This window comes from Borostomias antarcticus (genome assembly GCF_949987555.1).
Source record: "Borostomias antarcticus genome assembly, chromosome: 11".
In the NCBI taxonomy this organism is placed as follows: Eukaryota; Metazoa; Chordata; class Actinopteri; order Stomiiformes; family Stomiidae; genus Borostomias; species Borostomias antarcticus.
This window is the reverse complement of record NC_140244.1, coordinates 19,585,639-19,600,284: the sequence shown is the minus strand read 5'-3', so window position 1 is coordinate 19,600,284 and position 14,646 is coordinate 19,585,639. Positions and strand designations below refer to the sequence as shown.

General features: G+C 49.9%; 1 protein-coding gene across 1 annotated transcript in view; it reads left to right on the top strand.

Annotated features, from left to right (window-relative positions):
* The window catches only part of LOC311315219 (membrane-associated guanylate kinase, WW and PDZ domain-containing protein 1-like), a gene marked incomplete at its 5' end in the record, with an annotated part of 102,784 nt that extends 89,840 nt beyond the window's left edge, over nt 1-12,944 (top strand). The window contains 8 exons of the mRNA XM_084445835.1: nt 191-386; nt 726-1,022; nt 5,846-6,049; nt 8,209-8,296; nt 8,451-8,511; nt 9,179-9,322; nt 9,513-9,651; nt 11,166-12,944. Of these exons, the coding sequence (XP_084301961.1) occupies nt 191-386; nt 726-1,022; nt 5,846-6,049; nt 8,209-8,296; nt 8,451-8,511; nt 9,179-9,322; nt 9,513-9,651; nt 11,166-12,352 (2,316 nt within the window). The 3' untranslated portion in view covers nt 12,353-12,944. The remainder of the gene's footprint in view (nt 1-190; nt 387-725; nt 1,023-5,845; nt 6,050-8,208; nt 8,297-8,450; nt 8,512-9,178; nt 9,323-9,512; nt 9,652-11,165) is intronic.
* Between the last annotated feature and the right edge of the window lie 1,702 nt (nt 12,945-14,646).

The following is a 14,646-nucleotide window of genomic DNA, read 5'->3' as shown; positions in this document are numbered from 1 at the left end:
AACAGAAAATACCAGGTGTTTCCTAACGACATAGCATAGCATAGCGACATACCCAGATAGCAAGCGGATCTGGGTCATATATGGGCCGGAACTAAGCCACAAGTGCCAGATCTGGCCTGTATACGGCCCTGATCGGATTGCTGTCTGGGTAGCATCGGTCCGATGTCCTTTTTTTTGTGTGCCCCCGTAGATCTACATCGGCCACATAGTGAAGTACGGGGCGGCCGACGAGGACGGGCGCCTCCGCTCCGGCGACGAGCTGATCTGCGTGGACGGCACGGCGGTGGTGGGCAAGTCTCACCAGCTGGTGGTGCAGCTGATGCAGCAGGCGGCCAAGCAGGGCCACGTCAACCTCACCGTGCGACGCAAGAGTGCCGGATACGGGGGTGAGGAGGGCCGCCGGACCCGGGCGCTGCAACCCGCGCGTCGCATACACACACTACAATTACACACACGGTACACTCTCACCGGCCACACACACACACACCGCACTCTACACATACACTACTGTACATGTATACACCATACATACACCGCACTCTACACCTACGCATGCACTACATAACTAGCGGACGCCTGGTGGCGTAGTCCAACTAGCAAGCGGATCTGGGCCATATATGGGCCGGAACTAAACCACAAGGGCCAGATCTGGCCTGTATATGGTCCAGATCCGCTTGCTATCTGGGAAGGGACATTTTCTGACCCCCCCTCTTCCTCTTCCTCAGGGTCTAAAGGGGAGGGCGAGGTGCCCCCGTCTCCTGCCTCCTCCCACCACAGCAGTACCCAGGCCCCCTCCCTGACGGAGGGCAAGCGGACCCCACAGGGTAGCCAGAACTCCCTGAACACCGTCAGCTCCGGCAGCGGCTCCACCAGCGGTATCGGCAGCGGGGGCGGGGGGGGCAGCGGCGTGGTGCCCGCCGCCCTGCAACCGTACGACGTGGAGATCCAGCGCGGCGAGAACGAGGGCTTCGGCTTCGTCATCGTCTCCTCCGTGTCCCGGCCCGACGCGGGGACAACTTTCGGTAAGCCAGGCAGTCGGGTTTTCTCAACGGTTCACCCGCGTCGCATCGGTCCGGCGCTCGTTCGGCACTCATCCGGCGCTCATCCGGCGCTAGTCCGGCGCTCATCTGGCGCTCGTCTGCCTGGAGCCTCTGTGTTTCCTCGTTGTGTCTAAAGACGCTTTTTTTTTTAGTTCCGAAAAAAAGCCCAAGGTCCCACCGGCGCGTGAAAGACTTCCTGTCCGCTGCGCTCTCGGTACACGCAAACCGGCACAGCACATCCAGCGCCAACTCTTCATTGATGTCACCTCCTGTTGGAATGACAATATTTTTCCAGTCACTCCTCATTGAGTGTCCCTGCTTTCACAAGTGGCCCGGCAGTGGTGTCGTAATGACACCGGCTGAAGTCACAAACCCGCAATCATGAGCTTAGGGAAACTACAAACCTCTTTATGTCTCCCAACGCATTTCACCCGGGACCGGGCCGGCGGCTCGCTCGATCGAAAACACCTCCATCACCGACCCCCGCCGCACGCCGGTCCGCGCCCGACTCGCGCAGCATGTAATTGAAGTCTACTGAGCACAATCCTCGGCTGTTCCTATCGTTTATGGACAAAGGCAAAACAGTGAAATTGCATCCATTAAGGTCACTCAGCCATTGAGAAAGGGATTTTAAATGTCCTCTCCTCAGAGCAAATTTGATACCGGGCTGCATCTGATGAGCTTGCGACATCAATGTCACGCCAAGGTCCTTTGCGCCCCTAATGATCACAATGATGCAGTGGAGGGTGTCACATGACACCTCATGAAAAATGGGTGTTTTGTTAGCTGCACTGCGCAGGGCAGGTTTACATTAATCCTGCAGGTTTTACAACGTAGTACTATAAATTAGATTTTCAAGATTCAAGAGTCCTTTTATTTGCCACATGCTATGTACACATGCGGTGTGCACTCACAGTAAAATGTGGCTGCCGCTGTTTGAATTAAACATACTGTAATATAATGGATAATAATATAATGAATGGTACTGTAGGTCATCCTCAGGCCCTCCTGAGGAGGTAGGACAACTTTTCAGAACACAGGCTCCAAGATTGTCCTCGATACAGATAAACTCTAATACTCGACTCCAAATTAGAGCCCCATAAATTAGAAGACAGATATCTGTATGGCAGCCCTGTATACCTGTCTCTGTATGGAGCATGTATAGCAGCCCTGTATACCTGTCTCTGTATGGAGCATGTATAGCAGCCCTGTGTACCTGTCTCTGTATGGAGCATTTATAGTAGTTACATTACATTTACATTAGTCATTTAGCAAACGATTTTATCCAAAGCCACTTACTGTACATGTACAATAATTGCATTTAACGTAGGTAGTCAGTGTACTACTGTACTACTCGCCAGAACAAGTGCACCTCCTTTCTAAACAAGTGACTGAGGTCCTTATCTACCTGTACTAAGATCCCAAATAAAGAGCGCATTATTGCGTTGGCAGTCCTTCAGGTTGCACGTTTAGTTGGAATGCATTTTGCAGTCGATCTGTCAAGGATAATTGCGTGAATGACAACAGGTTCAAAAGTGTGAAGACAGCCCTATTTAAATGAGGGATTTTGCGTGTTGTATCCCATAATTGCACCATGGAAGAGGAGAGAAAAAACAAAAGCAGTAGGCTTCACTGTTATTTCGTTTTGCAACACATTAACGGTGCGCTCATTGATGTTCCTCGTGCGGATATGGGCCGCATTGTATCTGCACCTCCTGTGAGTATTTGGGTACAGAACTGGAGTCATGAGGAAGGACTGTAGGGGATACGCACTCTCACCTAAAAAGGAACATGAGATATGAACTGAGATGATGCTTCGGTTCTGTGGGCAAGGTTAACCGATTAAACGTTAACCGAACCGAAAACGATGAGACTGGATTCTCCCCTCCCTCGGCTCACACACACCCATTCATTTATCCCGACCCACACCTGGGTAAAAAGCCTAGCATATAGGCCCATTTGACAGCCTATTCAACTTAAACAGGCCTACCGTTGCCTATGTGAAGCCTGACTCTGAGGAACAAAAAGTTTTGGAAAAATGAAATAATCGTTAAGCCTACTGCAGCATACAAACATAAAAAGAATAAAAGTATTCCCTCTAGCATGAGAACGTGGCTCGGCGGTAACGTTGTAGAACCACAAGACACACTGGAAATAACCCAGATCTCCTGTGTGGGAAAACAATAACCTTAAAATGAATGAATACAAAATAGCACATAGTCGACTTTGTAACCACAATTACACGGAGCCAACTACAGTAGTAGCTGCCCTTCAAAATCGCAAATGCAATAACCATCACTGAACTTGCTTTCAAGGTTGATAAGTCACTGGGCGTGTGTGCATTTTCTCCTCCCATATTTTGCACGCTAGGGTAGGCACGGCCCTTATTATTCATTTTGGCCAGTACTAATTGGATAGAGCGTGCAAATTTGCGCACTTGAAGGACGCAATCCTCCATGCACACCGTTCATAGATCACCTTGCGGAGGCATTTGCACACATTTGTATACGTGAAAAACTGAAAGACCCTATGAGCATAATCTAGTGCTAAAGTGCTAGACTAGCAAAATATAATAGAATACAATAGATGCTTAAGAGGAAGGATCCTGATACTTCTTGAATAGGGGAGTTTTGAGCCTGCGGCAAAAGATGGGAAGTGACTCTGCTGTCCTGACGTCAGTGGGCGGTTCATTCCACCACTGCGTGAACAGGACAGAGAAGAGACGTGACCGTGACCGTATTGATCGACCGGTATACCTGCCTCTGCTATGGAGCATTTATAGTAGCCCTGAACACCTGTCTGAGTCAGTCCTGAACACCTGTCTCTGAGTCAGCCCTGAACACAACACCTGTCTCTGAGTCAGTCCTGAACACCTGTCTCTGAGTCAGTCCTGAACACCTGTCTGAGTCAGTCCTGAACACCTGTCTCTGAGTCAGTCCTGAACATCTGTCTCTGAGTCTGTCTCCTTATCTCATGCGAGGTTTGTCGTCTCTCCGACTCCTCTCTGTCCTCTGCTCTGTCCCTGCTCCTCTAGGGGGGATGGTGTGTGTGTGTGTGTGTGTGTGTGTGTGTGTGTGTGCGCGCGTGTGTGTGTGTGTGTGTGTGAGGGAAGTGTGAGCGGGAGTATCGCAGGAGGACGTTGTATTCGGGGATGGGCGGAGTCTCTAAGGGGGCCGATCTGAGAGGGGGGGTCGGGTGTTTTGTCGGGGCGGTGACAAACAACAAGCTTTCCGCTGTATCTCGTGTGTAGCACGCGTCTCCCTTTACAGTAAATCATGCAAAGCAAACCGGTTTCCCCCAACCCTGCCAGCCCCCCCCTCTACCCCCCCCCCCTGTTGTGCTCAGCAGATTGGATATTAAATCCTGGGAGTTGGCCACGCCCAGTAACGTCTCGTATCTCATTATTTGGATAGAGTGTCAGGAGACAAGTGCAGTTTTTAATCAAGACGGAGGGAACGTAGGTGATGTGATAAATGAGGATGGAGGAGGGGACAGGGAGAGGGGGGTGAGGGGAAGGGAGGGATGAGCGAAGGGTGGGGGGTGAAACGAGAGAGGGGCGGAGAGACGGGGAGGGATGGAGAGATGGTGAGAGCGAGGGATGGAGGGAGGGAGGGAGGGAGGGAGGGAGGGAGGGAGGGAGGGAGGGAGGGAGGGAGGGGAGGATGGACAGCGATCCCCGGGGGCCGCTCAGAGCTGATCTGTAAACAAGTGTGCAGTATTGAACGCCGTCACTCAGGATCAGGCCGTGTTGCCTGCGTGGCTCGGCGCGCTTACGTCGGCCAATCGGCCGGGGCGACGCTGCTGTGACATCTCTGTAGCTTCTGGTATAGGCTTAGTGTTGATATATGCTCTCACCTCCCCTTCTCTCTCTCTCTCTCTCTCTCTCTCTCTCTCCCCACCCCCTCCTCTCTCTCTCTTTCTGTCAACCCCCCCTTCTCTCTCTCTCTCTCTCTCTCTCTCTCTCTCCCCACCCCCTCCTCTCTCTCTCTTTCTGTCAACCCCCCCTTCTCTCTCTCTCTCTCTCTCTCCCTCTGTCACCCCCCCCCTCCTCTCTCTCTCTCTCTCTCTATCTCTCTCTCTCTCTCTCCCTCTCTCTCTCTCTCTGTCACTGAGAGGCCTTATATCCCTGAGTGTCACTTTGTGGGAATCCGTCTCACTCCCTGAGCCTTTTCGACAGCCAGAAACTCAATTACCTGAACATCTATGTTCTGCGCCGGTGCCACGAGAGCTGCGTCATCTAATCGATCCCCGGCTGCCAGCAGGAGGGGGAGGTCCCGAGAGGGGGGGGGGGGGGCGAGGGGGGAGAGGGGGAGTGTGATGGGGGGGGGGGGGGGGGGGAGGAGAGGGGGTGGAGAGGACAGTCGTGAGGCCGTGTCAAGGCTATTGACGGCCTGCCAAGCGTTAGCCACCACGGGCCTCGACCGCTGGCATGCGGTTCACACGTCAGCGATTGAGGTGCCAGGGGTGAAGGGTCACAAGGTCACGTCTCCTCCCGCCCAATGGGGAGGTGATGCGTGTTCCGCCTGAATGCTCGCTGATTGGGTGTTTTCCCCGTCCACGGCCGATGGTTTTAGGGTTGTCCTCTCTGGGTGACTGACCTGTCGGTGGTTTGGATGATAACTCTCTCTTCTTCTCTCTCTCTCTCACCCCTTATCCCCTCCTTTCTCTGTTTCTCTTTCCATTTCATCCTCTCAAATATACAAATAATCAATTGAATCAATCGACACAATCAATCATCTGATCATCGGCTACACAATAACACTATCACATATCCACACACACACACACGCACATGAACACCAAAGCTGGAAATGCATGTGTGGCCATGCCCCACAAAATAGGGCGCATCATCGAGGGCAGCCCGGCGGACCGCTGCGGGAAGCTGAAGGTGGGCGACCGCATCCTGGCCGTCAACGGCTGCTCCATCACCAACAAGTCCCACTCCGACATCGTCAACCTGATCAAGGAGGCCGGCAACACCGTCTCCCTACGGATCATCCCAGGCGATGGTGAGGCTCCCGGCTGTTTTCTGAAACGCGACAGCGGCCGACTTGTTGTTCGTTACTCCGCTCTGGCGGAGGCTCAACCCGGGTTGATCCTAGAGAGGGCGCTCTGGAGAGGGCGCTCTAGAGAGGGCGCTCTGGCGTCAGCCTAGGAGAAGCTGGCAGAGTAGGAGGAGGGCATTGCCTTCCTGACCCGAGTTGAGGTTATCGTTTCTCTCATGAGGATAGATTTAGGATTTAGGGCCCATTCATAGTCAACGCAAGCTACGCTAGCGCGAGCTACGTAAGCTACGCAAGGTGACGTTGACGCGTCCTTGCGTAGAAACGTGTGTCATGCCAAAAATTTTAACTTTACGTGAGCGCAAGTGCTATTTACACACGAACAGATAGGGACACTGACGCAAGGCAGCGACCCCCGCGCGCTCAGAGTGAACCAAAATACTTGCGTAGACCCGCGTTCACAGCCGCGTCAGCGTGGCTTGCGTTGACTATGAACCAGGCCTTAAGGTCAAGTTAGGATTTAAGGTAAACTGATAATTGACACATTGTATCTGTGTGCGTGTGTATTGTTTTGTGATATCTTGTAGGATAATGATGTGTGTACTTTCTTTGCAAGCAGACTGATAATGTCATGTTGATGTACTACATCCTTTCAGTTCAGATACATCTGCCAGTTTGAAGAGATTATGGAATGTGCTTTAGATACAATCTCCACTTCCTGTCAGTGGCTTGGGCGAGGTGACAGGAAGTACATAAAATCACAGCAGAAACTGTTTGTTACAAGATACAGCAGGCTGGATGTGTTGTGTCATGTCTCACAACACAAGCTCGTCAGAAGCCACCCATTGGTCCGCAGGCAGCAATGTCGTTGGTCTGTGGACCAATCAGAGGTCTGTGTGCTAGACACACTGCTCTGCGCTAAATGACCCTCCAGGGAGGCGGGCAAGTGTAGCTTAATTAAGATAGGAGAGGAGAAGAGAACCAGGAGCATGTGCACACACGCATGAACGCACGCACGCACACACACACACACACATTAAACATTAAAAGCGGCAGCTTGTTTAAAGATCACAATGACGGTATCTATTTATAAACCAGCCTTGAATGGAGGAACAGAGAGGAAGGTGGAGTGAGGCGTAGCGCTCCACCAGCACATGAGATATGTCGTGTTGCGCGGCGGCATTTTGTTGTTGAAATTGCTATGGTCTCCTCCAGAGACCGCAGTGACCATGGGGATGGCAGGTCTGTCAGCCGAAGAAGGGAACGTGGGAGAGAGGGATGAATGAGTCAGGCCGATGCTCTCGCTAAGTGCTTGGTATAAGTGCATGGTAGAATCACATTCACCTAATAACTAACCATAAGTGTCCATGATGACTAATAAGTGCTGCCGTGCACAAGGAAGGACAAAATGCCCCTGTTTTTGTTGTTGTTGTTATTCTGTACGCTCCATTCCCCGGTGAGTTAAAGAAAACAGAACGGTACGAGTCAAGAGACTCAGAAGCACAAACCGTTTATCGCTGTGCAGCTTTACAACGTGCTAGGAATTTTCTTTCCGGCGAGGTGCGTAACATTTAGACAACGTTGGACAGGGTGCAGGGACGAGACAGGACAGTGCAAAGACAGGACAGTGCAAATGGCAAGTACAAAAAGCTAGAGCAAAAAAAGGGTAAGCTAAAGAAAGGAACAATGTACAAAAAGGAGCGCAGTCAGTGTATATACAGCGAGTATACAGCGAGTGTAGTGTGTGCGTGTGTGTGTGTGTGTGTGTGTGTGTGTGTGTGTGTGTGTGTGTGTGTGTGTGTACTGTATGTGTGTGTGGCATGTGTGTCCTATACATACATTCAGGTCCTATACATACATACACACATACATACAAGTAGTTCTGTGCATGATTATACTAGTGTTGTTGTTGTTGTTGTTGTTGTTGTTGTTGTTAGTGGATGACAACATCACAGGCAGTTAGTATCAGGTTGGATAGAGCGGCCTGGAGGAGGAGTCCAGACTTTCACCGGAGGAGCAAACTCCTCTTCTCTAAGACAGCAGCCCGTTTAGACAAAAGCAATACTCATTTTGTGTTCTGAAAGAGCCACCATTTTATCAGACCTGCAAACTTCCCACAGAGGTTTGGGACCCTAACACACAATCCTCTGTGTTTCTCTGGACAGAGTCCTCCAACGCCTCTCTGCTGACCAATGCCGAGAAGATCGCCACCATCACCACTACGCACACACCACAAACTGCCTCCGAGCCTCGGTGGGTGAAGATACTTTCACTTAATACTCATACTTATTCGTAAATTATATACTAAAACCAAAATACTTATGCTATTTTTTCCTGAGCCTGTCAATAAGTAATTCCCAATGATGTATGTCTATCTGTGTATGAATATGAGCGTACTCTTTTGCAGGAACAACTCCAAGTCTAAACAGGCTCCGCCTCCTCCCCCCACCCAAGTTCAGCCCTCTCAGGTAAAGATGGACACTCCCTGGTACACACCTGACCTGGAATAAGCATGATTGATCGATTGATTGAGAAATCAGTACATCAGCCAGCCAGTCAGCCAGTCAGTCAGTCAGTCAGTCAGTCAGTCAGTCAGTCAGTCAGTCAGCCAATCAGTGAGTTCAACAAAGAGGGTTGCAGTGCGAGGAGACACCAGCTGAACTTGTGGTGAGTGAATTGGGTGTCCAGCCCTTGTGGTGCCCTTGCTAGGTGTTCTGTACCCTTTTCATTGGCTGAGGATACATTCATTATTCATTGGTTCCGGGCTATTGTACCTCCATTGATTTTGTGTGAGTTCATTTGCTGGACGTGGCTTGATGAATCCTGAATTTAGAACACACCTTGTGACCCCCCCCCCCCCCCCCCCCATGTTCTATGAATTGTGTGTATTATCGCTGCTTCTTAATATACAGTACCCCTGTAAACCTGCTTACTCTGTCCTTTCTCCATCTCTCTTTCCCTCTTTCTCTCTCTTCCTCTCTCCCTCCTTCCCTCTCTCTTTCAATCCCCCCCGCCGCTCTCTCTTTCAATTTCCTTCTCACCGCCCCCCCCCACCCCCACCCCCTTCTCTCTCTCTCTCTCCCTCTCTCTCTCTCTCTCTCCCCCTCTCTCTCTCTCTCTCTCTCTCTCTCTCAGGATGCAGAGTTTTACTCTGTGGATCTGGAGCGTGACAGTAAAGGTTTTGGCTTCAGCCTGAGAGGGGGGCGCGAGTACAACATGGACCTGTACGTGCTGAGGCTGGCCGAGGACGGGGCGGCCGTCCGGAACGGCAAGATGAGGGTACGGACTCAGAACGCCAGAGAGGGCAGAAGCTCCTCCCCTTATTGGGTCGCAGGGTTCCCAATATCCCCCCCGAATATCAACAGCATCGCCTCAGTCAAAAATCCCCGTCGGCGTCGGTCTGCGCACCGCCCCCGACGCCGGCGCCGGTTGTCATAGTAACATGGCCGCTCTCTCCCGGCGTTCTCAGGTGGGGGACGAGATACTGGAGATCAACGGCGAGAGCACAAAGAACATGAAACATGCGCGCGCCATCGAGCTCATCAAGAACGGCGGGAGGCGGGCGCGCCTCGTCCTCAAGAGGGGCGATGGATCCGTACCGGAATATGGTGGGTAGAGTACCGGGGCGTGGCACCGTTCCCCTACGGTGTTACTCTTGACTAACAGCACTGACTCTTAATGCCGAAGGCCCCCCATTCATTCCAACCGGCCCCTGGAGGGGGCCCCAGGAGGACCCACATCCTCCTGATTCAGCGCTTATGAACAGATAATCGTGATATTGACTGGTGCCTAAGTCACCCTGCAGTGTTTGTTGTGCAAAGGATTTTATGATTATTTGGCGTCCCGGTGATGTGTGCCGTATCTGAGTCACATCTGCTGTTATTGCCGTCACGTTCGCATGCGTCTCTTTCTCTGAGAAAGGCTAATGAGATAACGTGTGTGATTATCCTTCTATCTCTTTCTCTTGTCTCCCGAGGATCATCTGTAACCCATCTCTTTCTCTATTTTGTTTATTTTCTTTCTCCGTTTCCTCTGCTTTTCTCTCTCTCTCTCTCTCTCTCTCTCTCTCTCTCTCTATCTCTCTCTCTCTCTCTCTGATTGCTGGGCTCTTCCTCGTCTCTCCAGCGATGATGGCTCCTCATCTCGCTGTGGGTACAATGAGAAATGACAAGATGGGAGAGCCCTGTTTCTACCTAATGGGTCAAAACCAGGCCACGGTTTGTAGCCTAAAGTCTGCTGTCCCCTAACCCACCTCGCTTCTCGACTCTTTAACCTCCGACCCTTCAACCCTGCACCTTGAGAATCCCCCTGCCCTGTCCTGTCTGTGTGTGCCGTGGCCTGACTCACTCACTCCCTCCCTGGCCCGATGCCGTGCCTCCATAACCGACGTGAATCCCATCTTCCCAGAATGCACGGCTTCTCCACTGCCCGCCTCACACCAGCAGCCGCCAGTGGGATTGATTCATGTCACCGCTCATCACATGTTGCTACCACAGCAACCTGTCTTTAAATACGCAAAGTCATGGGCAAAACATTGTCTTGTTGCTGTTGTTGTTCTGCCAAGCTATTTGTTTTTCTGCTGTTCCCAATGATGGACATCGATGTGTTTGCCATTCCAGCTCTTGATAATTCCTTAGGTGCTTGTGTCATTTATAACCCTTGCCCTCCACTATTGATCCACCTGTTGATTTACTGCTGCCTACATGTTTCAACCCATTGACATATTCACTTCAACGCATACATATAATATACTAAACGTATGTATATAAAATATAGTAGGCTAACCTGTAGATGAAAGTAAAACATTATTTACATATTTTAATGTCACACAGTTTATTCGTCAGTTGTTTCAAGGGCTTTTGTTGTCCCAAACCTTTTCATTTTGAAACGTGTTTGCAGAAGTGCATGGCAATGCATGGTTTACATCAAAACCCCTGTGTTGGCTCCTTATCGATACAGTTAAAAGGATGTGCAGTCAAGATGGAATAGTCCTGTTTGTTGTTGGAGTTTATGGCTTTTTCTATGATACATGGTTCTGTGTAAACACGTCTTACTGTGCATAGTATGTAATTGCAAAGCCTTTTGAATTCCATACTAACTGTGTTCCTCTATGTTCTTCCAGACGGCAGCAATGACAGGCACTCTCCCACACCCGGGGCACAAAACACTCCGGAAGTGAGAACTCTGCCACCAAACAGCCGATATCACACCTCATCGGAGTCCAGTTATCCACCAGACCTTCACAAACCATCACGCCAGTCTGCACCAGGCAGAGACAGGGACAGGGTTGGGGCTGGGACCGACGGGATGGAGCAGAAGGGCCGGCACTTTAACCCCCACCACCATCACACATGGAACAACAACCACAGCCACGCCAACCCCAGGCAGCACTCCCCAGACAACAGCTACGGCCACGGCAGCAGCAGCGGCGGCAGCAAGAAGACCCGCGGACGCAAGGTCAAGAAGTCCGAGTCCGAGAGCGGCATCTCCAAGCTCCTGAAAACTCTGAGGAAGGACAGTTCGGGGAAGAAGGCGGCGGCCGCAGCGGAGAAGGAGAGGGAGAAAGAGAGGGGCAGAGAGCTCTCGGCTAGCAGCTCCACTCTGGACCGCAGGTTTGGTCAACAGCGACAGGGCTCTCTTGACCGCTCCCCTGGCCGCAAGCGCAACTCCTCCCCCGACCGGCGTCGGGCCAAGTCCATGGACCGCAGGGCGGAGCGGGCGCCGCAGCGCGACCGCACACCCGAGAGGGAATGCGACGACGGGGGCTTCCTCAGTCACTCGGCCACGCCGGAGCGACCCTACTACTACGACCGCAGGCTCCTCCTCCGGGAGCCTCCCACGCCGGGCCGCGTCTTCAGTGACGTCGCCGCCACCCCCGAACGGGCCAACAACGGCGACTCGCTGTCCCTCTCCAGGGGCCGCACCCCTGACAGGAGCCTGAAGAACGGCAACCTCCTGAGAGACTCATCCTGGGACAGGGACAGCAGGGATGATGGGAGGGTGGGGACGAACGGGACGCCGGAGAGATGCTACCTGAGGGAGAGGGACTCGTCCCCCGACAGCAGCTACAGCCGGGAGGATGTGAACTACGCGACCGCTCCCAGGCCCAAGGACTACTACGGCATGACGAAGAACAACGCCGACCACAACAACGCGGCCTACAACAACGCGGGACACAATAACGCAGGCCAGAACAATGTTGCGCACAACAACGCAGGGCACAACAACACAGTAGGCCGCAGCCCTAACCAGCTGCCAGAGCCCAAGAGAAGGCTGTACAAAGAGAGCCCCAAGGACCTCAGCATCTAAAGCAGAGCAGAGCCGAGGCCAGACTGTGTTGAGATCCTCCCTCTCCACTCACTCCTCCTCCCAGGAGACTTATGTACCATATACACTGGACTTGGACTTCCGAGGAGCTTAACGAGCTCACCTGATTTATCCGATCGATTTGTTGATTGACTGATTGAATGATTGATTGATTTGACTTCTTGTGATCCCAGCCAGAGATTCATAAAACAGCAGGAGTACAATCTTTTTCTTTTTTTTTCGATTCATGCATTTGTTTTTGTTCTCGTTCTCTAGTTACTCTAGCGTTACCGAGGTTGTCGTACTGTAGAGAAGGTGTGTGTATGTGCCTATCATATCACAACTGGTGATTTTGCTATTTTTGTAGGCATCTCTGACTCCACATATCTGTTCCCTCAGAGGTTTGAGACATGCTTGCAACTGTGGTCACTGGTACTCAATGAGCTCGTTTTAAACATGTTGTAGATGTTTGTTTTAAACATGTTAATGAGCTTGTTTTAAACATGTTGTGGATGTTTGTTTTTTATCCCTGGACGGCCCTGTAAGGCGTAATTATAGCACAAGACACTGGTAGTACAGAAAGCTTATGAACGGCTGCAGTGTGTACATACTGTTCGTAAGTGAATATTGTACTAGATGAAGACTAAATCAAAATTTTGAAACTGATGGTAATTTTAAAGTGAAGAAATATAATATATGAGATCATATTTTTTTGCATTTGCTTGCTATTTATTTTTAATTGGCACATACCATAAGCAAGCTCCTTGAAAGCTTGGAGGACCAACTTATACCGCCACATAGTCAAAACACATTTCATCCTAATTTGATTTGAGCATTAACTGCTGGCTGTTAGGCTAGCCCCCCCTCTAAGTTAAAACAGACTCACCATTTTGCAACAAAATGGAAAAGAGAAACTAACCCTCAAAATGAGAGAACACAATGTTAATATTCTTCTCGCAGGGTAGAGGAAGCTGAAAACACTTGTAATGTTCTGAGATATCTGTTCCTCTGCATGTCTAGTAATGGGGCACTAAGAAGAGTAATGCTCCTCTTATCTCTCTCTCTCTCAGACTAGGCGGCCTGTGGTGGAAAGAGACTTGTTTGGTTTGTGAATCATAGGAAAGTGGAGGTGGTCACCTGGGCTCTCTGTAATGCCAGATTGGGCAGCGTACAGTAGAGAAGGTCTTATGAGGAAGGGACGTCAAGTATCTGTGACTCATCACTTGAGGGAACATCAGTCTGTTAGGGTAGAGGATTCCACTAGAATACCCAAACACAGAAACATGCTCTCTTGATACCTTGTTATATCTTCCTCTCTGTGCCCAAATGAGGGCACTACTTCCCAGGTCCTAAGAGCATGAGGTGATGGTGTGATTGTTTAGGGAGGAGTTGTGTTGGTAACAGATGGAAGGTTCTGGTACAGAAGTCAACTGATCTGCCATTCTGAGCCATGCTGTCAAGCCACTGGAGTCTGACTGCTGCTTTACAATGTGTTTTATGGGTGTTCTCTGTTTTATGTTTCACTAAACTAAAATATATTGGATAAACCACAACACATGCATTGTTTTATCACTGTTGTTGCCATGGTACTGTATTAAAAAAATAATGGGGAAAAAAAGAGAAGAAAAATAAAGTATGAAGTTAACCTGCCGGTCATCACCTGTACAGAATTTTACGATGTAACAAATAGGAACCTGTCAAGGAATAAAATGTTGCCTTTTTCTTGTACAAAAGAGAAATTTATGAGAATCCTCAACACTGAGGAATGTGATATTGTGTTTATATTTCTGAAATGGACCTGATGATTCATGGGAAATAAGTTAATGTACTTTGAATCAGGTATGTAAAGAGGTTCTAAAATGGAGGACTGTATTTGGTCAATCAGAAGCTGTTTGTTGGTTTGAATATCTCTCGATGGTTAGCCTGCCTTTGTATTATAAAGCACTTGTATGCAGTCTGTGTTCTTTAAGCATTATTTCTTGCAACGTGCTCCAGACATAATGCTGTCTCTGTGTTGATAAAAGCAGTACATGTATATGGGCCAATCTTTTTATAAAACTATGCATATATAAATACTACATTGTTCATAGCTTTATTTGACCCATGAAGCTATACATAACATTAGTCTAAGTACAAGTAGATGTGGACTTACCAGTAAAAGCTTCTTTCCTTGGATCACAATGTATATGTAGCTATCAAAAGAAGTCTGTGAATGCTATTTTTATTATCAAATAAAGTTTTCCATACAAATTCACAAGGATTTCATATTTCTGCACAGCTGTCTGTAATCATATTTT